This window comes from Thermobia domestica, chromosome 2 (genome assembly GCF_964235325.1).
Source record: "Thermobia domestica chromosome 2, izTheDome1.hap1.1, whole genome shotgun sequence".
NCBI lineage: Eukaryota > Metazoa > Arthropoda > Insecta > Zygentoma > Lepismatidae > Thermobia > Thermobia domestica.
Window position 1 is genome coordinate 315,295,121 of NC_137455.1, and position 27,305 is coordinate 315,322,425.

The window sequence follows — 27,305 nt, forward strand, 5'->3', positions numbered from 1 at the left end:
TGTATATACATACATTACTACTACACATACTGTATTTCGAAAACAGAATTTTATTAATATTTAAAAATTGTGACGTATATTAACCGTTAATAAATTATGTTTCACACTGTTACTTGTCTATACATTTTTAATGTTAAAAAAAAGTATTTATTATTATTGCTATGACCATTATTGCTTCTTCATTGTTACAGGTTATTTCGTAACTTGAAATTTTAAAATCTCATTCTACCCTTTCGACAAAGCAAACACTCATACAAATTACCTTCATCTGTTTTAAAAGTACAAGAGATTTGTTTGTTCGTTTGTTATTTAGTGATCTTCCTTAGTGAAAGGTTGGATACACATACAAATTACCTTCATCTGTTTTAAAAGTACAAGAGATTTGTTTGTTCGTTTGTTATTTAGTGATCTTCCTTAGTGAAAGGTTGGATACAGTCTTCAAAAAGAAAGTGTATTTTTTAAAAGCCTGAGTCCTATATTTCGTTGAAATTGTTTTCTATTTTTGAATTAGAATGAAAAATAAAATAATGATTTACGATGGGGGGAAACCAGAGATCGAGCTTTTTTCTCTGTGAGAAGGTCAGTAATAACAGAAAAAATTACAACGGTATTTTCTATTTACTACCACTACTAATAATAATAATATCTATGAGTGTGCCGCGAGAATTCAATTTACACCCGTAGTGTGCCGCAAGTTGAAAAAGGTTGGGAAACGCTGCCCTACAGTGACCTTAATGATATATATACGTGATAAGGCCGCCAAAGATTGTTTGGGGGTTCGGGTCCTGTTCTACGTACCTGTGGCCCCGGAAAAGCATACTTTATACGTACATAGTTTTATTAATTACATTAATTGTATTATCTTCGGTCATATCTAGTTTATTTTCATAATGTTCAGTACAACTTTGTCTGGACGATTGTAACATGTTACATTTGTACCTATTCAAAGGTTTGTAATAAATACCATGATTTCTCATAATTACATTGAGTCAAAGCATCAAACACAATATCCTCGTTGTCGAAGGAAGAACATAGATTACACACACACACACAGGGTATTTGTTTACAGTAAACGCATGTCTATCAAGAGAAAATAATTATCAAGTCTGCAGTGCTTTCTCCATTACGTATTTCAGGTCACTTTTAATATATTGGTTCACTGGTAGAAATGCTAAACACAAAATCATTGCACCAAATGTAGGCGCTGATTTATCTTCCTTGTATAGAGGCCTTGAACCTAATTATTGAACTTACCAGTACACAGACTTCAACAAATTATAGAAACATTTACATTAATTTTTAATATTATTATATCATTCAAAAATAAGTGCATATCATATAAAAAACACATCATATTCCTTGAATTTTGTCCGCCTCTCAAGTATTTCCTTTGATTTTGTCCGCTTGGAATCTGTTCCTTTTATTTTAATCCGTTCCTGCTAAGATAGCTATTTGATTGCATTTTTTTTTTTTTTTTAGATTAAACACAAGTGCGACCACACCAATTCACCTGGATACATTTTTTTGTTTTTAAATCTCGTAATTGCACCCATTATGTTAAACGAGAACAATGGGAAATGAATGATGATAAGGAAATAAATTATTAAATACGCCTAAGCACTGATGAGATTCGAACCCATGATAACAGGTCTTTTGGTCACCAGGCTAATATCTTAGAACTCTTATTTGCCGTGTGTCCAGAAAACTTGTCGCATGTTGGTCTCCGAGCCATGCGACCGCTCGGTCGCATGTTGAGTTTGGTTGCGCACCAGACTCAAAGGACATTGTGGTATATGTAGTCAAGTAGTATACGGGCCTTATGCTGCCTATCATAGGTTTCGTTCATTGCTATTTCGATTTCCACTGAAAAGCGTGGGTATTATGCATTGTCTTTTAACCATTTACTTCACTACTGTCATTCATTTCTTGTACTTTTTTTAGCCTAACTAACTCAACCATAGAGCAAAACCTAACAATTCTCTTTGTCAAATAATCATTGTAACATAGGCCCTATTCGTAGTTTACTGGAGAACAGCACGGAAAGCAATCTGATTTATGTATAAGATAATGTGAAAGATAGGATATTCTCACAATAGGTGACCGTGTTTGTAGGAGAGGAATACCTACCCTAAATTCGTCATTGGATAAGATCTGAACCAGTACCATAAGCAGAATATCGTTGAAGTGGGAGGGGCTCAAGATCCCAAGATAATTTAGTTTCTGGAGTTTCTATGCAGTTCATTACTATGGTCTGGTTTGTAGTATTGAATGTGTGTGCTGAAGTCGTGGACGTTGCTGAATTTATGACGTAGAAATCGTGGCTTGCGTTTTCAAATATGGAATGCTTACAACAATGGAAATGATAAAGTAACAAAAATTTCAAATAGATAATGCAGTGAAGATTTCGGTAGTTTATACGCCTGCGTGATATGGTAGCCATTAGTAGATACATGACGTTTTTAACAATGAAAATAATGATGCAATCATAATTTCAGATGGGTAATGTCAACACCCTCTTATAATGGGTCATTATAAGAGGGTGTTGGTAATGTAATAGATTTTAGTAGTAAATGCGTCTGCGAAAAGTCGTAGCTATTGCAGAATTTATGACGAATATATGGTTAATCGCATTTCCAACAATGGAATGCTTACAACAATAGAAATAATTAAGTGTAATCAAAATTTAAAATTTCTAATGCACTAGAAATTACAGGCAGTAGTGAATACTTCTCTGTACAATAGTAGCTATTGCTGAACTTATGACTAAGATATCGTTGTTTATTTTTTGAATAATTTATTGCTTACAACAATGGAAATAATGAGGTAATTAAAATTTCAGATGGATAATACACTAGAGGTTATACAGTAGTATTCTATACACCTGCGTGAGAAGGCAGCCATTGCTTAGTTTATGATGGAGATAACGTGGCTCGCGTTGTTAACAATGACTGCTTAGAACAATGGAAATGTACACTGTAAAACAATTAAAATCAAACTTTTACATTTATAATGCACTAGTCCTTGCAGAGGCAGTTAATTTCCTGAGTATGGTTTTATTACGGCTCTTAATAAAGTAATTATTTAGGCCTGAAATTTATTTCTAATATTATACTTTTATTAAGTGACAGTTGCGCCATCTAATTTCCTAGCTTCGAAATTTAATTGCAAGGAGGGAAGAACCTTAAGTATTCACTATGTGTGAGGGGCGTTACTATGTCCGAACATGTCAACAGATTAGACATTAATACTTACTGCTGAAAATTAATCCAAATAAAGAACTGCATCAAGTTGATATAACACAACCTGACATAAAAATTACCACTACGACAAAACCGTATTGGTAAAACAAACTCTAAGGTAAACTTTGAATTTTTGAATTTATGTAAACATTGAAAGTATGTCTGCATGATTTCGAGTCTTAATTTCAGACAATGAATATATTATATCATGTGGAAATATAAAGTATTATGAAAAATAATTCCATTGCTCATTTTGCTAGTACTGTAATTTATATACGTTTGCATTTATTGAATACTTTTTGTGCTTTTCGAGGAAGCTGACATATAAATATTGACGATACAACATTTACACATCGCAATAATTACATGGTCTGAGGACGAATCTGCGACTTCACATAGTCATAGTGAGCGCAAATGTAGTAGTGATACTATGGTAGGAGGAAGGTGGGGCTAGTTGCAACAATTTTCAGGTCTTATTCTTTTACTCAAAAACTATTGTAGTTATAAAAACTGTATTGAGTAAACTAAAATGTACATGTCTTAGCTACATACCAAGAAAATAGAAGTGCAAAAGATCAAACGGTACATTTGATATCATCAATTTTTTGAATTAAGTCCGACTGTTTACTCTTGCATGGAGTAAATTGCAACATCATCTGAGGTAAGTTGCAACAATCAAACTTGGTTAAAATCTACAGTTTCAACATCGTGTAATGCTATCAAATGTAAGTTTCAACATTGCTTCACTCACTTTCACTATGGCATTCAATGTCTTTACAATCTATACGGATGTAGTAAGAATTTCTCTCCGCACACGATCAACGAGACCACTTCTCACAACGTAAATACTATGGGCAGTCTTCTTTTGTATCCTGTTCTTCGTATGCTTCTTCACAAACTAAGCAGATACAATCTTCTGTAGAAGGACTTGAGAATAAATTCTTCTTAGCTGCTGATTTCACCTTTCCACCATTTTTTTAGACGCTTCTTTTCCATTTTGATAGCACTTTTTCTGGAGTGTCTGTGAGAGTAGAACATCTCTTCCTTTTTCGAGCTGTCAGATCTCAAGGTCCAGCTTCTGGATAGGGCCGTACATGTTCAGGAGAGAAGTCCGGCTTGTCTGAAAGACCACTTGGTCCTCACCATTTTTATTACTTTTGCCTTCTTTTTCATATATCTGGATAATGTTGAATAATGCACCTTAAAATTTGCAGCCACCCGCCTTAAACTTCGTCTTTTTCTTCTTTATGTTATGTAACAAGGTTTACTCACCTTTCCATAACGTCTGGTGGCGTTGTTCCTTTGTTGGTCTTCCTGTTGTAGGTTCTTATAATTATTTTCAATGCCGTGGAACATGTTGCAACAGATGTTGCAAGGTACCTCATCGACATGTTTGTCTATAAAAGCTTTTCTAGCCACGAAATAGCAAGTAACACGAGAACGGAAATGTAATTATACTGCAATGGATATACTATTTGGGTACTACATGTTACTTACTGTTGTTAGATATGTGTAAGGTGTAGTAAAAAAGGTAAGTTTTAAAAAAATACTTACCTCTATATATATATAAAAAAACTTTCGTTCGCTACGTCTACAATTCCTCAGAGTAGGCGTGGGTCAATGAAAACTTCACCCACGACCCACTGACCACCAACCACCGTGACCCACGACCCACTGACCCACCACTTACCATGACCCACTCTGACCCACGACCCACCATGACCCACTCTGACCCACCAACCACCGTGATCTACTCTGACCCACCGTGACCCACCACCCACCATAAACCACTCTCATCCACTTTGACCTACTCTGACTCACCAAAATCCATCGTCACCAACTCTGAACACGATCCACGGCCTCTTCTGAACTGACTAAAGAGTTTACACTTGTAATAAAACAAGACTGAAATTGCCACTAATCGGAGTTTGAATTTCTAGTCAATCGCTCAAACACTACTCTGTTACAATAACGGTGGATCTGACCTTTACGATATAAAATGGTAAAGTGTTTGTCAGTGAGGAAATTGAAACAGTTCGAGGTGGGGGAAAATTAGTGTGCGCCTAAAATATACTTGTACTAAGAAAGTATTCTTGCAAGTGTTAATTTCTGAACGCATTCCACAAGAAACTTCTATTCACAGGAAAATACCCCTGTAAAATATGGAAAAGGTTATGGTTTCTCAGTTCACAGTATTTTTCTCACAAAAGACTTGAAAAACCAGTTGTTCATAGGGTATAAAGGTGCTCGGGAACCCTATGTGAGAGCATCTCCATAAAGGATGCTCATAATTGTAAGTTGTGTACTCACTAAAACACCACGTTAAATTTAAGTTTCAAATATGAATAACTGCAATTATTATGAATATTTATTCAAAGTAGTTTACCTAAAGCAAAAAAGAGACTTACTAAAAATTAGGTACAAAGTTGAATAACACAAATAAGCCATTAGTAATACAAGTATACATTTTCCGTAGCTCGTAATTTTCCACCTTAAAACAAATCTGAAATCGGATTTATTTCCTGTTGGTAACTTTTTGGCGGTAAATCATCCGCAGTGGAATGCTGTCCATCCTTCAGCCAAGAAATAACTAGCTCGTCTACTTTGAGCATGTCTAGCGGTGGGCCATTAACATTGATGAGCAACAACTTAGACAATGTTTGAGCACTTAGTCTATTTCTAATATCAGTCATCTGTAAATTCATAAGGGGAAATCCATATTCCCACTCTCTCGTGGAAATTGATAATACTTCTACCCAATTTTTGCAACTTCTCATCGACAATCTACTTGTTAGACTTAAGTCTGATAACATTTTTCTTGGTCAGGTTTGAAATAATCAGCAAGAAGTATCATCTCTCTATCACCATACAATATCTTTCCCATATCGACCATGTTAGTAGGCAATGTCGACCCATGTAGAACAGAAACTTCCATCTACCACGCCTTTGATAGGGAATCTTGTGAATAAATTATCAATTAAAGGCTGATAAACTGATGATTTCTTATTTGTTTACAAATTTAATTTTTGTAATTACACATGAAGGTTTGATACCATTACCAAGTTCCCTCTCCCGTCTAGAAAGCGAAAGTTAACGAGGTTCCTGGAAAGTGTTCAGAGGTGGATGGGAATTTTCCTCCTTCTACAACTTCCATTACCACACTGCTGTTTGCCATGTGTCAAATTACGATGAATTTCAATTAAGTTACCATAGTATAATTATTTCCTTGTTGAATTATCAATACTTTTCAGTGGAAAAAAGGATGAAATTTCAAAGTGCCAAATCAAAGTAAGTAGACCAACGTAAAGGGGAAAAAAGTGTAAAATTTTCCATGCAATTATGCGTACAATCCAAACTTCAAATTTCCGTGTAATTAAGCTTACAGTATAAATTTTATGCCTATTTTTCTCACAACTTTATGGGTTGATTGCCCTGTGCTGTAAGCGCTCCATATAATAAACATAAGCTTCAGCAATTATTATAGCAAAAAGCAATGGATATATGAAGCCAAGCACTGTATTTTTTGTTTCTGATTATTTTTCTTAAATAACATCGATCGTTTTCGATCATTTTTACAAACCAACTCACTACCATTTTTCCATATATAGAAAGTGCCCTCCGCCCCACATAAAGGAGAATTTAAAAAATGCTAGGACACATTTTGTTTATTTACAATAAAGAGTTAATACACTGAATTTCAGCTCCGTAAGTTTAACGGCTCGCGAGATACTCATTTTGTTTCCCGCAAAAATTCGGATCCTCACTACCTCCTTAGGATATTATGCATTATAATAAAAGCAATATAACATCCCAATTTCGATTAAGGCCTAACTATATAACCAAAGTAATTTCATTTGACTTTGCATTTAGACCGTGATGATCAGGCACATATAGTTACATTCATTTTTTTTATATATAATAATTTATATATTACAGTGATTCAAAAATGTATTTTTTCCAGTAGTTAGCTCTAAAAACTCACAGGTCTCGAAAGCCAAGTTGCAGTGTAAGTCCTATTGCTATTATTACAATTAAAAATATCAATATGCAAAAGTGGCTGAAGTTCTTTTTTCACTTGGTTAGATATACTCGCCTCAGGTAAGTAGACAGAAACAAGTGGAATAGGAAGGGAAATGAAGGTCTTGAAAGTAAAACGGAGACAAATTTACCAGTCTTCAGAAGATACTGTCTACAATGCAGTGACCAGAGAGGGTCGGTAGATCATACTGAGTCCGTGGGTCGCAGTGTGTGGTGGGTCGTAGTGGGTCATGGTGGTGGTGGGTCACAGTGGGTCATGGTGGGTGGTGGGTCACAGTGGGTCACATGCTGTTGATCCACGACCCACTGACCCACTCAGAAAACTTGACCTACTTGACCCACTAACCCATTCACCCACTGACCCACTCCATCTCTGTTCCTTTCGGCACTCATTGTTAAAGTGATCATGATAGACCTCTTCCATTTCGTGTTCAAACACGCCAGAATTCAATACAGTGAAGTTAACCCTAAAACAGAAAAAGGACTGTTGCAACGTACCCCCTGTTGCAACGTGCCCTACGTTCCCCTATTATAATAAGTAATGTTACACTAATATCATCAATCGTGAAGTTTAATAGTAATCTTTGCCCTTCCTTATAATACTATTTATTTTATTCATCATGTTGGTACACTATTATTGATTTACTGTTGGTTAAATAATGATTCACAGATATTTTTACACTTGTATTCCTGTTGTATCAGAGACCCAGTCCAAGTACTGCGTAAGGAGGACAGCTCCATCTGGAAACTCTGAAGGACAGTTTCCGTCATTAAATGACTGAACTGCAATTTGAACATATCGACCTCCCTCATTCAGGAAAATTGGACTACCACTGTCTCCCTGCAAATATCATTTAAACTAGTTTCCTTATCAAAGCCTTCACATAAAACTCAGTTTTCACGTAATTACATGCTTGCTATACTTGTGTGTAACTGTCGAAAAAAATAAAAAAGCAATTTAACACTTTGAATCTGCATCTAAATCTTTTGTCATACTTATCTTTAATGGATGCTTAAAAAAATGAGTAAAAGAACTCGCACAATAGAAAAAACAAACTAAATATTTAAAAGTAGGAAATATACTTGCTTTCCACGTTTAAAATCACCATTTAAAAATACGCAATGAAATTAAAACTTTCACTGAACATTTTAAAATTATTGAAATTAAATATTACCAAATATAGGACTTAGAACTTATAAGAAATTCTTCTTTTTCAGTTCGAGCTAGACAAAGTATTTGATAATGTATACTACACTATATTAGACAAACATTTGAACATCAGGTTTTATCCTAGCTTTTCAACTGGTTACTCAGCTTGCTGTACACTATAGGATATAATCGTGTTAATTAAAAGCAATAATAATTACATTTAACAGTTTCTGAAGTTTACATATCAACTATACCAAGTGCATAGAGATAGTTCATTTTCTGATTAACGTGCAGTTACACAAATATTAATGCTCAAATCTCGATATGTTTACAATCCTTATCCTATTTTAAAATAACTACATTGAGTTTTAAATCGACAAATGTAATACTCGAATACAAGTTTAATGCTATAGTGTACACCTATTCGCGACACCTATTAGCATTAGACAGACAAGCGATAGTGCAGCTAGTGGCATCTATTAGTATGCCACAAAGACTAAAAAGTTTGTCTTTTATTATTAGAATTAATCATAGCGCTTCGTTAAAACTCGCTTTTTCTTGAAATCGTGATTCCTTACCGAACAAGCACCATATTCCACTGAGACCTCAGTACACACTGCAGATGTTGGTAAATCGTCCCAATATTCAGAACATTCCTCATTACTCATTACAGTTTTTCGCGTCCATTTGAGATATTCACCAAACTCCTCTAAAAGTAAATAAGGTAAGAACCTGGATAATAAATATTAATGTATTTAAACCTGTAATATTTTCAAACATTTTGTTCTAGAAGCACTTGCTACCTTTTACCACGTTGTGAACAGTCTATTTCGTGTAGTTTTCTTATAGCAAGTCTCTATTCAAGAAGCAAAGTGCTTATTTTGTACGAGGATCGCTATTTATGTTTTGAGCCTTGGCAACACATTGTAGTTAGGCGCTATTTTTTGCTTGCATAGAAACGTTTGACATTGCTGACCATAACGTACTTCAGATGTTTTGTCAATAGTTTTATTATGTTGTTTACGTTGAATTGATAATTGTGTGACAACAGAAAAATGGAATTAACTTGTGTAAATTTTCGTACGATTTTCGACGTGAATTAGCAAGACAAGAGTGCATCGATCAACTTACTTCCACATTTGGCGGTAAAGCCCCATCCTTTGTCATTGTGAAACGCTGGTATAACGATTTTACTCGTGGCCGTCATTCGCTCACTCACGAGAAGGTAATCCAAAATCAGTTGCTATTCAAGAAAACATTGATACTGTGCAAAACCTAGGACTACAAGATCATCATGTGACATACTGTGATATTGAGGCAACCGTAGGCATTAGTTCCACCAGCATATATAAAATATTACATGATCCTTTTAGCTGTGAGAAAAGATTGTTCTCGTTGGATTTCACATTATTAAAAAAAAAAAACTCAAAACGAAGCTCGCGTCGATTGGTGCACAAATGCTCAATAAATACAACGGCGGTGCTTCAAAAGACATATTTAAGATTGTAACAGGTGACGAATCATGGATATATGTATATGAGTCGGAACGTAAACAGCAGTCCACTGTATGGGTGTTTCAAGATGAACCAAATCCAACAAAAGTTGTTCGCGCTCAAAGCACATAAAAAGAAATGGTCGCCTGTTTCTTCGGGAAGACTGGTCATGTGGCAACTATGCCTTTAAAGGGACGTAGAACGGTCAACTATGAATGGTACACAACAATTTGTTTGCCGGAGGTCTTCGGTCAAATACGGAAAACAAACTAGAGCCGTCGGATCTTTCATCATCAAGACAATATGATCTCTCACACATCTCTTCTAAGAATCGACTATTTGAACACTCAAAACATTGTATTGATGGGTCATACGCCGTACAGACCTGATTTGGCACGCAGTGACGTCTTCTTGTACTCGAATATCAAGAATAAATTGCGTGGACAACGATTTTCGTCGGTGGAAGAAGCCATTGATGCGTTCAAAAACCATATTATGGAGGTGTCTCAAGAAGATTGGAAAAAATGCTTTGACAAATGGTTCGAACGAATGCAAAAGTGTATTGATCATAAAGGAGAATATTTCGGAAAACAATAAATCAATTTCCAATGACAAATTACTGTTTTTCATTGTAAGGCTCAAAATATAAATATAGTCCCTCGTAAATTTGGAGAGAAAGAAAATGTTTGATTGGTTGTGTATGTACGTATGTGTGTGAGAATGGATGGGGGAAAAACAAATAAAGATGATTTACTTAACGATTGTAAAAATAATGCATTCTTTGTTTCTGCTATATTTGCTATAATGTTTAAAATATCTATAGACCAGGAAAAGAACGGGAATAGCTAACCCTACATTAACATAATAATTTTTTATCAATTTTAAATGATAGGGTACATAACAAAAATAATTTCATATTTTCATTATTATTAATAGGATTTGAATATAGTCATCGTTTTATTCCTGCCTTGCCCAACTCTTGTAAAACTTTTCTGTTTTGTCAATCATGTAACATATAATTCCTAAACTTTTGATTCCATGGTGATTACTATTTATGTCAAATAACAACACAGAAGTCAACAAACGTTACAGAAGTAAGAGGTAATTTCCCTTTGAAAACATAATTATGAGCATTTGTACATAAGTGAGAAATAACATGTTGACAAAAAATGATTCCAACTGGTCAAACAAGAGTGAGTTATTTGTCGTATAACGCTTATAGTATTTTCTTGTATAAAATGAGCTTCTTCTTGAAGTGAAGCAATTATAGTCTGTTTCACGTAATCTGATAGGAAAAAGAAGAATTTTTTTCCCCACCAGACTCAAGTACAGTTGAATGTTGATGATCCGTCTTCCACCATCAGCCCCGCACACAGATGTATGGAGTGTATCTAAATATGCCTAAATAATAAATTACAACTTTCATAATAACACTACGTATTTTAAAACACTTAATTACATTTGACTATATTAGTGAGGTAAGTAACACGTGTTATTATAATGGAAATTTTATTGAACAGTTGTATTCTTCATTTTTCTTCCTTTGGCAGTCGGGGTTGTGACATAATGTTGGAATGGCAAGTAATGGTGGGGTTGGTAATTGAATGGGTATTTACTTATTAATACAATAATTTCATAATATAAAACCGAAAACCAAAAATATAGTCTTTATAAGTTTTACATCCAACGATTATGCCGGCTAGGCTAAAGGAGACGGTGAAATGAGAAATGAAAGAAATGGTGGAATGAAGAAAGTGGGAGGAAACGGGAAATCCCAGAAGAAACCCACGCACGCGGTGTTTGTCCACTACAAAGTTCATTTGGTGCGAATTAGGATCGAACCAGGGACCCCATGCATCACAGGTGATTCTCTACCACTGAGTGACCGCGGCCCCAAACGTGTATGATAGTCTAATGTTGTAACAAGTGTTGATTATTGTATAAGAAAGGAAGAGTTGAGTTGATTTTAGTTTAGCGTCCCTTTCAACAGCGAGGCTACATGAGACGTGGACCTACTGATTAACGTGGAATCCGAACCACATGAGCTCCCGCCGATAATCGAACCTGGGTCTCCCACGCCAAAGGCGCGTACGCTAACCTCTTGGCTACGAGGGAGCTCTATAAGAAAGAAAGAGTACGATAAATACAAGTTCGTTTAATTATACAAAAATAACGAACGCTTTGGCTTAAAGAGCTCAGAGGCTCATCGTAGCAGAAACAAACATTTCCACTAGTTTTTAATCTGCTAAAAATCAATGTACCCTGCTTTACATTGTCCGGAAGCCTTTTCTTTCGCCCAGCTAATAGTCTCCTTCTCCTAGGCTTTTTAAATAGGACTTAATGACTTGGTGCGCATTTCCCATACAAGCAACGTGTCATGCTTATCTTATATGTATTAACTTTACTATTTCTATAATACTCGGTAACCTGTAGTTGTTGTAAATAAGAGCTTGTATAGCATTTTAATTCACCTGAATGTATGCCTCTTTTGCTCCAAATATTTTTATCAACATTTTATTTTCGACACCCCGCAGTTCCCGTTCTTGTATTCGTGCCAGGGATCAACTTCCACATTCATACAAAATTGGGTAGATTGAGCTGTTATTGATTTTAATGTTTTCGAGATTTCTTAAGTCAATAAAATGTTTTACAGTGGGGTAAACTTTAGTACATAAATAATATGCAATACTTTCCAAGAAGACAAAACTTAAAAACAATTGTTCGTACTCGGGGTTGATAACCAAGGGCGAAGATTTCTCTATAAATTGGGGGGCATTCAGATGCAGAAGGTATATATATGAAGATTTTAAGACAAATTGCACTCAAATATGCCAAATATTGTATACTCATAAATACAATACGGAGCCCACAAGAGCTTTGGGGGGCCCGGGCCCCTCGGCTCCCCCAGGATCGGCGCCCTTGTTGATAGCTAAAAGGAATGGCAATTCATTCTCAACATCAGGTGCGAGCAAATTGACGTACGAATTTAGAGTTTACACGTTTCTATTAATTAGAAGCTCCCCTCTCCCTCCCTCCCAGTGTAGGTCAACGACTTGCTTTCCCCTTCTATAGTGATAAGTGGTGGGAGATAGGGAAGTTTCCTATCAGGTTGCCTGGAACAGACTTTAGTACTTTACCATGTGAGTTTAAAATATGTTGATTTGAACACTGATACTTTGGACAAACTAGGTTAACTAATGTCCTTTAGAACTATTTTCTGGATTCTGTTGCTTCTCCATTATGAGGTCAATAACATTCAGTATATTGTTTTACTTTACTTGTTGTACCAAATTTGATAGCTATTTTTACTAACAAGTGATATTGTCAAAGTAAAGACTTAGATGAATTAGGTTACCTTTAGGTTGTCTTCTACGGTTGTATACTACTGTGGTCTCTACAAAATGATCTGGTGTAACAAACGATTGTATTAATTTTTACAGCCTTCATTATTCAAAAATCCCTAATAGTAGGGGAGATATGTGTAAAAAGCATATTTTACTAAATATGTTATATTTCTAGTTACACTAATATTTATGTAATAAAAACATCTTCATGAAAGATATTTCCAAAAATGAAATTTGACTTACGATCTTCATTCAATCCCCAACCAGCGACTACTGCTGATCTTCCAGCAAAATTTCTGTCCTTTCTAGATGGTAGAGAAACAGGTTGAATTGTGTCTGTAGAAAAAGATTTATTTAAGTTTTCTTAAATCATTTTGAATTTAGAATTTTTTATCTTTGAATGTTTTTTTTTTGTTAAAGATAGCAATAAGAAGATATAAATTATTAGCACAGTAAAAATTACATTCCACTTAAAACTGGTAAAAAAAAATGTTGTTTCCAAATAAATTTATAAAGTCTAGAAGCTAGCTAGCTGAAATCCAGGTTCTTTGAAGTTGAAAAGCAAGTTTATGAAAACTACTTCAGTGTTATATTTAATCTCCACTTTCCCTCCCTTTGCACCGGCATTTGAATCAAAATTAAATGGTAGAATATCAGTTGCATTGACGTTTATTTTCGGAAACACATTTTAAATGATGCTACCACTATTTTGTCGGAAAATGTTTACCCCTTTATGATATACATTACAATCAAAGTGCACTGGTAGAAGTTCAGCTCCAACCAAGTGCTATGATTAGGGATTCAGTTTAAACACTTCAAACATTTCCTTTGTCTTTTTCATTATAAGAATACAAAGAGGAAGTTATATATATTGCCTCTTTACAGTTTCCAAGCGATATTTTTAGAAGTGCTGGAAAGCGTGTCTAGTCATGTTTGATGGTGAGTTCATATACAGAGTTTCATGTGACGAACTTAAGGGAATCGTGAGCTACTCTATTTTAGTATAAAATCTGAACCATCTTCCGTCTTAGGATATTCATTCTAATGAATGAATTACATAAACAAATCGGGCCGAACAAAGTTCTATGTTCAAAAATTATTATAATAGAGCAGTATTCCATGAGAGACAAACACTTGTCTGAATATATATGGAAAATGAAATACAATCTACAACTATTTCCTTCAGAAGCGAAGTGAATTTTCCGAAAATGCTTGATTAAGTGCTTAATTTTTTCTACACAAGGTATAAAAAATCTATCTGAAAATGTATGTGTTACTTTATTTTTTTAAAAAATGGAATTTAACATGATTGAAATATTGACAGATATACATTGTATGACATACTGTGGAAAACCATAACGTTAAGAGAGTTGCCATTCCATCTGTTATTTTCTCAAACATCATTACATCAGGTTACTACATATTTAAAGTAAATGTGCTAAATGCAAGCTTACAATAGAAATAACGCAACTGAGATGGGCGGGGCATATTGAAACTACTTCATTGTTAAATACATTGGTTATGAATAATAAATATGTAATAAATAGAAACGAATAGGAATTTAAAATTTGACTTTTTCAAAATATTTACTTTTGAAAAAGTACTTAGTTCAATACCAAAATCCAATCACACAAATAGTTTTTGACAAACATAAAGATCATAATACCTTTTATACCAATTTGACATCTCAAACAGTTCTTGAAATATAATCAACATTGTACAAAATTTAAACATTTCTTAAAATTATGTAAGCACGATAACTTGTAATTGCAAGTACAAAAATTATTACTGTATGAAGGAAGAGAACAGTAATTTTAGAAAGTACCCACAGACAAGCCATGGAAATGACTACAACAGTCTCGGTCCATGTCTTTCAAAATGTGCAAGAATAACCCACCAGTGCGAGTGGGAAGGCAGTAGGTAGAGATTCTGTTTAATTTTCCGGTCACTATTCCCAACTATACTCATGCAAGTTTGGTTCATTTCGAACACAACTACTTCTTTTTTTATATCAATAAAATCAATTACCTGTAAAGTTGATTGGTTGTGGGAGTTTGAAGAGAGCTAAGTCATTATACGGAAAGCTAAATTCGGGATGAATATATATATCTTTCCCTGTTACAACCAATGTTCCTTCCTCTTCATCAGGTTTGTATGGATTAAGGGTTCCAAGTGTTAAGGTGAATTCATTCTCCTCTCTAAAATTGAAACAAATATTTTAATTGGATTTACTGATTGGTAATCTTACGATGCGATCAATAAATCTAATAAATACACTTAATGCTATTTCATAGCTAAACTAAAATGGTTTTCCAAGAGGAATACTCTTCATTGTAGTGCATTAGCTAATAAATAAGGAAGGCTAATGCTCTGTTTACACATTCTAAATGTGATAATCTTAAATTTTACATGTATAAATTCGTGGAGGCATAATAGCTAGGCAGTAGAACATTAATCTCTGATTAAATGTGGTTATGCTTTGATTCCAGTTTTGTCAGATTTTTTATGCAAATTGTTTTATAGGTTTTTTTTCGTCTCCTTCTATTATTTCTAGTAAATGTGTTCAGAAAGTAACTATGCCGTTCATAACTTGCCGTATTTTATTTTCCATAAACCACTTTAAACAACTGAAATTAACTCGAAGCTAAACTTTAATGTCATGGAATATACAGCATTGCGGTTAGGCATCTTCACTCCTGAGAACTTTGCTGCAAATGCAGCTTCTACTGCTGAGGTAAACTTGTCTCCATTGTGGAACACATGCTCCACAACAAACACTTTTTGTTCAATCGTCAGCATGATGACCTGGATCAGAATTATGAAAAATGAAATTGAATCTTAAGTTTTACTTTCCACGCTTATGCCGGTTAGGCTAAAGGAGACGGTGATGATGAGAAATGAGTGAAATGATGGAGTCAAGAAAGTGGGAGGAAACGGGAAAACCCAGAGAAAAACCACGAGCACGGTGTTTGTCCACCATAAAGTCCACACGGCGCGAGCTGCGATTGAAGCAGAGACCCCAAGCACCGGAGGTGAACGCTCTACCACTGAGCCACCGCGCCCCTTTGGATCAGAATGATGTCACGCAAGACGTTGGTCTTCAATCAAACCGGACCTGTGAACAAAATACAAATACCTGATCAAATATAGTTCAAATATGGTTCAAATATGTTAAACAATGGAAAATGTTTTATTACTATTTGACAATCAAATTAGTCATCCCTTAGCACACCACAACATGGCACTGCATAGTTACTTTCTGAACCACACTCAGAATTAAACTATAGCATAAATCTTATATTGCCACCCAACTTCCAATCGCCTTAATACTTTTTTTTTTTTTTTTTTTAGAAATGTTCCGGTTAATTCCCACATATACTGTATAATGATAATTATTATTTTATCCATTATAGCCATATTTACATTTCTGAGCGTTTCTGATATTGTAGCCCTGGCCTGAAGTCGGAAATATTATTGCAAATGATGTGAAACTGACTATATACACAACGAACTGTCAATGTGTTATAAATTGTCTGTTTAGATTTACTTTTTCATAATACTTTATACTACCATGGTTGCTTTCCAGACTTTCAGAAACACAGAGGAACTTTAATGAAACAAACTGTAAACAAATTGTTGCATTCATATTGTTTCTAAAACATAAAATAAATAAACCTGAAACTTTTAATACTTTTGCTTTGAATATGTTGTAGACTGATAACATGATTTTTATTTATATTTTAAATGCTTATTATTAACTTAGTATTACATTTACTATTATTGCTATATATATATATAAATGAAAAATTAATAAAAATATGATTACAGATCATAGACTTTGTCAGAACAATAATTAAAATATTTATTACTGCACTGTTCAACATAAATCATGAGTATATAGGGCAAAATAAAATTTGATATTGTTGTCCTAAATTTAATGTGCATATTCTACCCTTATTGCATCCTTATAAATAACGTATAGATATGAGGACCTTGGAAGTAAAAGTGCGAACTCGAAAAATCGGTTTTTTTTCTTCGCGTCAGACAGTACTGGTGAGTACCTAGATACCGCGGTTTACCCTGTTTCGCCCTTAATATTCTCACAGTTTCTAGATTTTTAAAAAAGATTCACTTTTGCTATTTTGGAGTACTTGCAAAACTTTCAGCTCGATTTTCCAACACCCCGTTTCAGGATTCGCCCTTCATCTTTCGAGGTCCTGATATAAAAGTCTGGGTATGAATATCCCGGTATATAAGAGTATATATATATAGTCAACTTACACGCAATGTCCAGCGGTTAAAACCCATTGTTCATTCAGAAGAGAACCTCCACAGTAGCAGCAACCCACTTTGTAAGCCACCATAAATGGAAATTGGCCACGTTGAGCAAAATGGCCACCAGCAATTCTCACATCTTTCCAGTAAATAAATAAAGTTAAGCAGGATATAATAGACTAACTCTTACGGAATACATGAAATACCATAATAAATAATACATGTCATATTCTGTAATCTTATAATCTGCAATATCATGATAAAGTATCACTTGTGTGTACGATGTTTCTTTCTACTAACACTGTAACATAATTAGGATAACATTGCTGTCATTTTCACAAAAGTTCACTTATATTTCTGTTCACTGTATTCCGACAAACTCTATTTACGACGAGGGATTTTATCAGGATCTTATCGTTTTGTTTTTGTGAATGAGATTTACGTCCGCAACTTTTTCTTAATGGACAGCCAGAAAATGTTGTTAGAAATTCAAAATACAGGAAGCAGACAATATGTAAAGTATTCCCGTTGAAATGTATTGCTCAGAAACAGCTTTCTTTTTCTATTATTTATAATTAAGGTTCGTTTCTTGCCGGTAATTCTGAGTTAGATTTTCGATGTGATAGTATTTAGGCTCATCCGTTGTTGACGGCAGTGATTTGAACATAGAAATAAGGCATAAGATGTAAGAGATATATTGAAATTCGAAGAAAGTATTGTGTGACCGCAGAATAAGAGTAAAGGATTAAGGGATGACTTACAAAACAGTAATTAAATCAGCAATAATACATGGTGAAGAAGCATAACCAATAAAGGAAAGCACAGGAAGAAAGTGATTTTTTTACCGAAACAAGAATGCTGCACTGGATGTGTAAGATAACGAGGAGGAAGAGATCAAGGAACTAGAGAGTAAGAAGAACAGGCAAGATTGTAGAATTGTGTAAGAAGAATCAGGAAAGAACATTGCAGTGATATGGTTATCAAACCAACTTTCATTTAAGATTCTCCAAAACGTTCTTCAATGAATAATATACAATTTTATTTTAAAAATAACAAAAACATAATTGCACTTAGAAAAAGAGAACAGTGTGAAAAGTTAAAAGCTTAATTCTGTAGTCTTAGTTATACTAAGCAAGTCCTGCTAATTCTTCATTAACATTCGACGTAATATTTTACCTATTTATGCTAGTAGAAAAAAATCGTAACATATTACTTGAAAGGAAAATTCATTAGTATATTATTAGTGTATTTTTATGTATATAGATAGCAAAATATGTTCATTATTAAATGTGCAAATAGACTTACATTCTATGTTTTTACTAGGGGATTTCAGGAACTCCACAGACGAAAACGCTCCCTGGAACAATAAATATAGTGAAAAAATCAAAATTTTCGGATCAAATTGTTAATTATCATATTGTATATTATGATAAATATTTTGTGTGTTCAGAAATTTTATTAATGAATGATAATCATGAAGTGTCCTTTAGTGCATGATATCCAGTACTTTTATTTCATTTGTTATATATGATAAAACTCACACACACACACACACACACACACACACACACACACACACACATATATATATATATATATATATATATATATATATTACCCGCGATTTGGACTAAATTATTTGGATTAAATTATGCGTCGCTCTCCTAAAGTAGCCCCTTCTCTCCTAGAACTGGAAGTGTTTATTTTGTCGCGATTAAAATCTCAGTGGCGAACCGAAGGGATTATAGATGGATACCGTCCAGAGTTTCATCGGTACAAATTTATATCTAGCAATGTAGCAACGTTACACATTGTCTGTCTTCCTTACATCGGAGAAGAGATAGTACAATTTTAAGGTAATTCGGATTGCTCCTTAAACTGTAAGTCCATCTCATATAACGTTGCTACCCAAACGGCATCCTAAACTCTAACCAACCAATTGTTTTAGGCCTGTTCTTAATCCTTTCGAAGTTATAGAATCCAGACTGATTGTGAACATAATCAGTGTTAAAAATGCTAAACGTATAGTGGGTTATACCTAGTTTCGCGGTGTAACGCCCCATTTCCCAGGAGTCAGAGGTTGAAAACTAAAAAAAAAAATCCTAAACCAACCCCGGACTCCACCGAAGAAGGGACGTTACAATGACAAAACAGCAAATCGAACATCCAATGTGAATTAACACGCTTGCTGAATTCTGACATTAGATGACCCATTTTCTTCCTGTTATCCTCCTTCGATAATTGACAATTCTGACACGATCTCACGTATTCATTCACATCTCTTACCATATTATTCCAAGTAAATCTTTTCATCAACTTCTTCAATGTTTTGTAAGATCCCGAATGTCCACCGACCAACTGATCGTCATGATGATATTCAATCAGGAGTCTTCTCAAATCTCTAGGAATAACAATCTTAAAAGGATTTATGGCTGAATTTGTCCGCTTCATTAAGATCTTCTTATTTAACCTTTTGTCACTCGCGCCAAATTTAGTAACATAACTACTCGCGCGTTTGCTTTTTTCCAACATTGACATTTTCAGATACAATAATATATTTAGTAACATTTATTTGAAGTAATGCATGCAATTGTTGAGTAAATTACTTAGAACATTTCGAATTGCTGCTATAGTGCTGTCAAAATGTCTTGATATGTGGCAAAAATGCGAACTAAAGCTCAAACCATCGACACACCACGCGTTGAGCCAATAAGGGTTCAGCTGTTGCTAAACGAGAGAGTGTATTCCTTGGCGAAAGGGAGTGTATTCCTTGGCGAAAGGGAGTGTATTCCTTGAGGCGATAGCGGCGCTTCGAACAGAAGACAAGTCAGTGTGGTATATCTATAGCTTGTCAATATCTCTTCTCTGAGATCGGGTTTCGAAATCATCGAATCTAATGCCCTGAGTAGCAGTAAAAAGCTCGTGTAACTCATTGCTGCTCTTACGATTTGAATTCCTGACCCAACACATGCCCAAAGTGATCTTACATCATCACGTGCTCCTTTCTTTGTGGCAGTCAAATAAAGACGTCGAAATAAAGCCATTAATTCCGCTCTTGAAGTTGCTGTACAATTGCAGTGCGTTCTTCGTCGAAACTTGTTCATAATTTGTCCAAATACTTGTTAGTACATTTTACAATTTCATCAATTACGGCTATATCGATAAATCTAAAAAAAAAAAAAAAAAAAAAAAGCATTAATTTACTCAGTGATACCCTTACCAGTAAGTTTCGGTCCTAGCATTTCTTTCACAATATTTTTACACTTTGTCTTTGTCGATGCTGCAAGTTACTTCTTCCATTTTGTTTTTCTGTCTTTCCTAATGAAACAGTCTTCACTATTTTCACTGTAACTGTAATTCACATCCATATCATTTGCATCTGAGTTTGAATCTACTTATCATCTACTTTGCATCTACTGTTCTTATCTGCTTCACTATCATTATCAATATCACCTTCATTCACTTTTTCATTACTTAAATCCGCATCACTTTCAGAAGCCACAAATTTTCGATAGTTAATATCAGACTCATAATTAATATTGTCAAGCCACTTCTGTATCTCGCTTCTATTCAAGAAGCGAGACATCGCTTAGAAAAACAAAACTTCACTCATAAACAGTAATTATCACATTAACGATCGCGCGATGGAAAATTCAAACTCCATAAAAATATATGATTGCTACTTTAATCACGGAACTACTCGCGCGTTTGAAAAAAGCAAACACAGACGAAACTATTTCTTCAACCTGTACTGGAAGCTACTACAATTGCAGCACGTCAGCGAGCTTTTGGGTGGAAGAGGGAGAGGAACCACTTGAGGAATAGCAGTGAGGTTGACTCCGTTAATGCGACCGTTCGTAAAAATCATTAGTTTTTATTCACTTGTTTGCTTTTTTCCAACAGCGCGAGTGACAAAAGGTTAAAACATATGCTGGACAAGCTTCACCTTTCTCCAACTTGTCAATTATTTCATTTAACTCTGGATCTTCTCTCTGAAGAGCTTCTATAGGTTCTTTCACCAAAGGTAACCGCCACAGGTTGGCAAGCTTCATATTGTTGGAAAATGTAGCCAAACCAACTGGACTATCCATGATGTGAAATTCGTAAGGATCATAGACCCGTGTAAGTATGTCTGCAACCAAATTTTCCCCTGATCTAATGTGCTTGATCTTAAAATCAAATTGACATAATGTTTCAACAAACGGTCCATATTTCATGAGACGCTTTGAATTATTTAAGATCCATGTCAAGGCTTTATTGTCAGTAAGAATATCAAATTCCTTGACTAAATAATGCCTAAACCTGGATATAGTTTTTACCAAGCTTATAAACTCGATCTCATAAATAGATCTGTGTTTATCGGCTTCTGAGAGTTTCTTACTATAAAACGCGATCGGTTGGATTTCCCCGTTGCTGTTTTCTTGTGAAATGCATCCCGCGATGCTCTTCCCAGACCCATCGATGTTAACAATAAAACGCTTATTCGAGTCTGGTATTTTTAAAACTACGTTTTCAATAAGTGTATTTTTCAATTTCTCCAAAATACACTGATGTTCGGTTGTCCAAACAAATTTGTTATTAACAGATTTAAGAGAACTCAAGGGTCCCATAATCTCTTGCATCTCAGGAGCGAACTTCGAATAATAACTAAAAAGTCCTAGGATTTTCATCAGCCCTCTTCTATTTCTCGGAGGTGGAATATTACGAATAGCAGAAACCCTTGCAGGATCTATCTCCATTTGATCACCACTTATAACATATCCAAGGTAATTAATTTTGTTATAAAACAATAAGCATTTATCAGGAGATATCGTTATATTATATTTTCTAAATCTTTCAAAGACCTTTTCCAAGACCCTCCTATGTTCTTCAAGTGACCTTGAAGAAATTAGGACGTCATCAAAAAAAACTCTTACTCCATCTGACTCTAGATCTCCCAATACTTTATTCATTGCCCTAGCCAGAATGTTACTACCAGTCTTTATTCCGACTGGAACTCGAGTATACTGGTAACACCCTTTGGGGGTAACGATGGTTGTTATTTCACGTGATTTTTCATCCAAATATATTTGGTTATAAGCTTTACGGAGGTCCAGTTTACTGTGAATTGCTTTATCGGCTAGGCCTGCTAAACAAGATTCTAAATGTGGAGACGGATAACCATCATTCACAATCAATTCGTTGGCCTTTACATAATTCCCCACAATTCTAAACGTATTATTCTTGTTTTTTACTAAAAAACAACTACTGGCATAATTGCTGTGGTCAACTTCCACCAATATGCCTTGCTGGATCAAAGTTTGAATTTGCTGATCAAATTCTTTTTCTTTATTTCGTGGGATGGGAAATGGTGTTTGCTTAAATGGCTTATTTTCACTTAAATATAGCCTACCTACAAAATCCTTAATACAGCCAATTCGATCCGATATTACATCGGAGTATTTCTCCTTTAACGAATCAATAAAAGCTAAGGTCTCCGAATCCCGACATCTCCAGGACTCATTAGGAATCACCGGTTTTTCCACCTGTGTGTTATCAAGGTTTTTCACCTGTATTGCCGATTTCAAATTTTTATTAAAACATGAGTTATCCGGAGGCAAATATTTCCTATTCTGGCTTATTAATTTTTTGAAGTTCTCTGACTGTTCCATATCCACATCAGATGCTTCTGAATCGGTAATCTGAAGTTTTCTATCCACTTCCCCTTTTGATGACGATACATGCATTTTAGCATCTGAAGAGTTTCCAACAGTCTTCTTGGATCCATCTTTAGCAGGAATTTCAACATCTGGTTTGCTATCATCTTCATGTGACAAAGGTTCAACTCTGGAATCACTCTGTTTCTTCTTTCGCTTTCTTCTACGTTGTCTTTTGGGAACACCAGGAAAACCAGAATCCGCTCGACACTCTTCCACCGGTACTTCATCCTGCAAATTAGTCGTTGCCACCAAAGAACTACTATTTCCTCCAACAGGACATTCCACATGACTTTCAGGAACTGCCATTTCATCCGAATTCAAAACAAAATTTTTAGTGTCAATTTTGTCTGTGATAAATGCCAAATCAACAGGAATCTTTCCAGAACCACTTTGTTCCCTATTTCTGTTTAAATTTTCTATCAAAGTCCAAGGTAGTTCTTGATGCGACGAAATATCTCCGAAACCGATATCCTTAAACCCAGTATCCACTGACCGAGGTAACAAATCAGGACCCTGAACACCTCTTCTACCAAGTTCACACTCAACCACTGTCCTCAAATTCAACAACTGAGAGGCTGAAGGATGTTCAATTTTTAATAACTCAGTTTCTAGTTGTTCACATTCCAATTCACACTGTATTCCCTTGCTAGCAATTCCCAAATAATTTACATCCTCCCTAACAAATATCGAAGCCATACCGGAGTTTTGCCCAGAAAACCAGACTAAGTTCGAAGCACTATCGTTCCGAGTTTCGAACTGGTCACCTTGATCAACTGATCGCAACCACTTTCTTTTATCGTTTAACATACGCCGATAGTTCAAGCGAATTACCTTCTTTCCATTATTCAACATTATTCGATTGTTCACATAATCGATAACTGATTTGGTTTCACGCAGGAAAGGAGTGCCCAACAAACAGTCACATGGGAGTTGTTTCACTACACGAAAATTAACTCGCTCGAAATGACCGGACAGGTTGATATTAAGTAACACTTCCCTATTAGTTGAAAAAGTCAACCCAGACGGAGCATTCACCGTTCTTTCATCCGCTTCCTTCACAAAATGTTCAGCCCCACAACGACGCACAAGATCTTCAGTCACCAAATTGAAACTTGATCCGCCGTCTACGCAAATATCAGTCAATTGACTATTAACTTTCCCAACAACAAAGGATGCTATAGTGACATTTAGTTCTGATGGAATATTTCCCCTGGGACTGGGTTTCTCTCCTGTGAAATAATTCGGCTTATTCGAATGAGTCTCTGAAGATATCGAATTTCGAGACCCGATCCCCATTTGATTCGATTTCGAATTATTTTTATTAGGATGTTCCTTAAAATTATCTTTCCCATTACCATACAATCGATTAGTTCTAGCATTACTACTAGAAAGAACAACATTTGATTTATTTTTGATATAACCCGATTGTTTATTATAATCAATTTGATTTTTATTAATCAGGACGAACTGATCAGCTATTTCCAAAAGTTCTCTTCTATCAACAGGAATATACACATTTAACATTCTATGTCTCTGATTCGGATTCATTCCGCTCAGGATTATATTAACTAATTCAATCTCAGGTGCCCTCATTCCTAACACATTCATAGCAACCATGACTGATCGAACATAATTATTAATTAATTCATTCAATTTCTGCCTCCTATAAACACGTTCAGATATTAGCGTATGAATACATACTGGTGTCACAAACTTTGTCAACAAAGAATATCGTAACTCTTCCCAACCAATGTTATCATGTAAGGCAGACAAAATTATTTTCAAAACTGTACCTTCACATCGCGAAATCAAAGCTGTCAGTATCATTCCCAAAGAATAACTAGTATCTAATAAGATTTCTTCGATGCTAACCATAACCTCAAACATCTGAATACTATCATTTCCATCTAATTTCTTAAAATTTCTAAATTTATTCTCTAAATATTCAGAGGTTTTACTAAAAGTATGTTTAATCATGAGCTTATTCTCTACCTGAGAAACAAAATTTGCTGATGCATTTCCTGAATCACGATTATAACATTCGGGGTAATTCAAATTAGCATAGTTGACATAAGGTTGTTGCTCATTCCTAGTATTAACTACCCTAGGGGTTGAGTTCCTGATCCTTGAAACTCTTTGATAGTATTGACCCAAATTCAAATACCTATTACTAGGTTCAGGATTCTGAGCCTCGATATTACTTTCTGGACACCCTATATGATTTCCTAAAGGTGGTCCATTCAAACTTTCCGAAAAGGTTACCTGCCGACAATCCCGTCCATCATTACTTAAACTGGGATTCACTTGCCTACTAAATCCAAAAGTCGAATCATTTGTACTAGGCATTCCCTCATTATTCTGAACTAGTGAAGGCCTATGACGAATATAAAAGCTTCCTTGAGTCGGAGGTGTAAAAGACATATTAGCATAACCAAGACTCGAATGCTGATCTAAATCTACCTGGCCAGTCCTATCCATGGTTACAAATCCTGAGATATCAATAGGCATATCAATACTAATGTATTCTCTTTCATAATTTCGATTATCCATCCTTGAGATACAATGCTGATAAGATAATATCAATACCAAAATAAACAAAATGATTTCACTTATAATTAACATACAACCAAGTTACCACTAAAATCTACAAGCTACCAGTGACCAAATGGAAACAACCCATACAAGAACTACTAATCCAATCGAAATTTCAAATTTTAATTCAAGAAACTTTTTTTTTTTAAATATAAATAATGATTAATACTGTTCAAATTTCCAATAATATTACTACAAAACACAACCATCAATTATTTAACCGGAGGTGGAGGTCACAAATATTTATGAAAACACAGTATATATATAATTAACAAGTGAAAATTTTCTAAATTTTAACGTAATCAGGAAAATAACAAATTAAAATTTATTTGGGATTTGCTGTTTTGTCATTGAAACGTCCCTTCTTCGGTGGAGTCCGGGGTTGGTTTAGGATTTTTTTTTTAGTTTTCAACCTCTGACTCCTGGGGAATGGGGCGTTACAATGACTCCTCCGCTGGTGGAGTTGGGCTCGCGTATGCTTGTTCACCGTGTGTTGTTTCATAGCTTGCATGGCGCGTGTTGTAGTTGAATGCAGAGTTAAAAGTGAAAAGAATAAAAGTGGCCAAAGGTGAAGTGAGTTTATTGAAATGCTTTCAGTGATCATAGCTGAGTGTTTTGTTAGTAATTGCGATCTTGGAGAATTTTGTTCCCTTGTGGAAAGTATTTTTCTTGAAATTTAATGGAGTTAAACCGGCATCGAGGAGACGGTGCATGAGTGAGCCTTGGTGGTCAGACAAAAGTGCCCATTAAAGTGACTCCAATCTGCTCCAATTTTTGATTATATTGTTTGGATTTCAATGTGTTGTAATTTCTTAAAGCTATTTTTCCGCCTTTTTCTCAAAAAGAAAAAATCAATTATACTCACTTCGTCTCGGGCCCAAGTTAACAGAAAGTCAGTACTAGACCATAGGACATAAGCTGTTCCAACCAGAGGGAAGTAAAATTATCTGCAAAGGTAAAATATTGCTGGAGCTAAATTGCGTTTCGTTTAATCCTGGTAAGTTCGCAGTTAACTAGTAGTTTACATATGGGTTTAGTTGGTTACGTAGTATCATTAATGAGCTGGAAATGGGTTAATATAACTTGCATTCAATCGCTGATATGTATTCGGGTATTTTCCAGAGAATAAGAGTGATATTTTCAGATTTTTTGCGAAAAATTGAAAATTCACCCCCCCCCCCCAAATTTTTAGACTCACCTCACTAGTAATGCTTAAATGCTGTTTTGAGTGGAAATTCTTGGTATGATTGTCCAGTATTCATTGAATTACCTTTTCTAATGTTAATTTGTTTGATCAGAGCTTAGCGTTTAATGCAAACTCTCTCTCACGTCATTATTCTCACGTCATTATTAGACTCGGAGTCACAGTTGTTTTGGGTATAATGAAACTGGTTTTCAGAAATGCTGTTTGCAAAGTTTGAATAGACAGAATTGAAGAGGCTATTAAGAGGGTTGAAATTGTAAATTCGTATATT

General features: G+C 34.9%; 1 protein-coding gene across 1 annotated transcript in view; it reads right to left on the reverse strand.

Annotated features, from left to right (window-relative positions):
- Nucleotides 1-7,871: 7,871 nt before the first annotated feature.
- The window catches only part of LOC145678635 (brachyurin-like), a 40,714-nt gene continuing 21,280 nt past the window's right edge, over nucleotides 7,872-27,305 (reverse strand). Inside the window, exons 2-7 of the mRNA XM_081749002.1 lie at nucleotides 18,845-18,896; nucleotides 17,546-17,678; nucleotides 15,293-15,462; nucleotides 13,508-13,600; nucleotides 9,006-9,136; nucleotides 7,872-8,118 (exon numbers count right to left, since the gene is read on the reverse strand). Of these exons, the coding sequence (XP_081605128.1) occupies nucleotides 7,954-8,118; nucleotides 9,006-9,136; nucleotides 13,508-13,600; nucleotides 15,293-15,462; nucleotides 17,546-17,678; nucleotides 18,845-18,896 (744 nt within the window). The 3' untranslated portion in view covers nucleotides 7,872-7,953. The remainder of the gene's footprint in view (nucleotides 8,119-9,005; nucleotides 9,137-13,507; nucleotides 13,601-15,292; nucleotides 15,463-17,545; nucleotides 17,679-18,844; nucleotides 18,897-27,305) is intronic.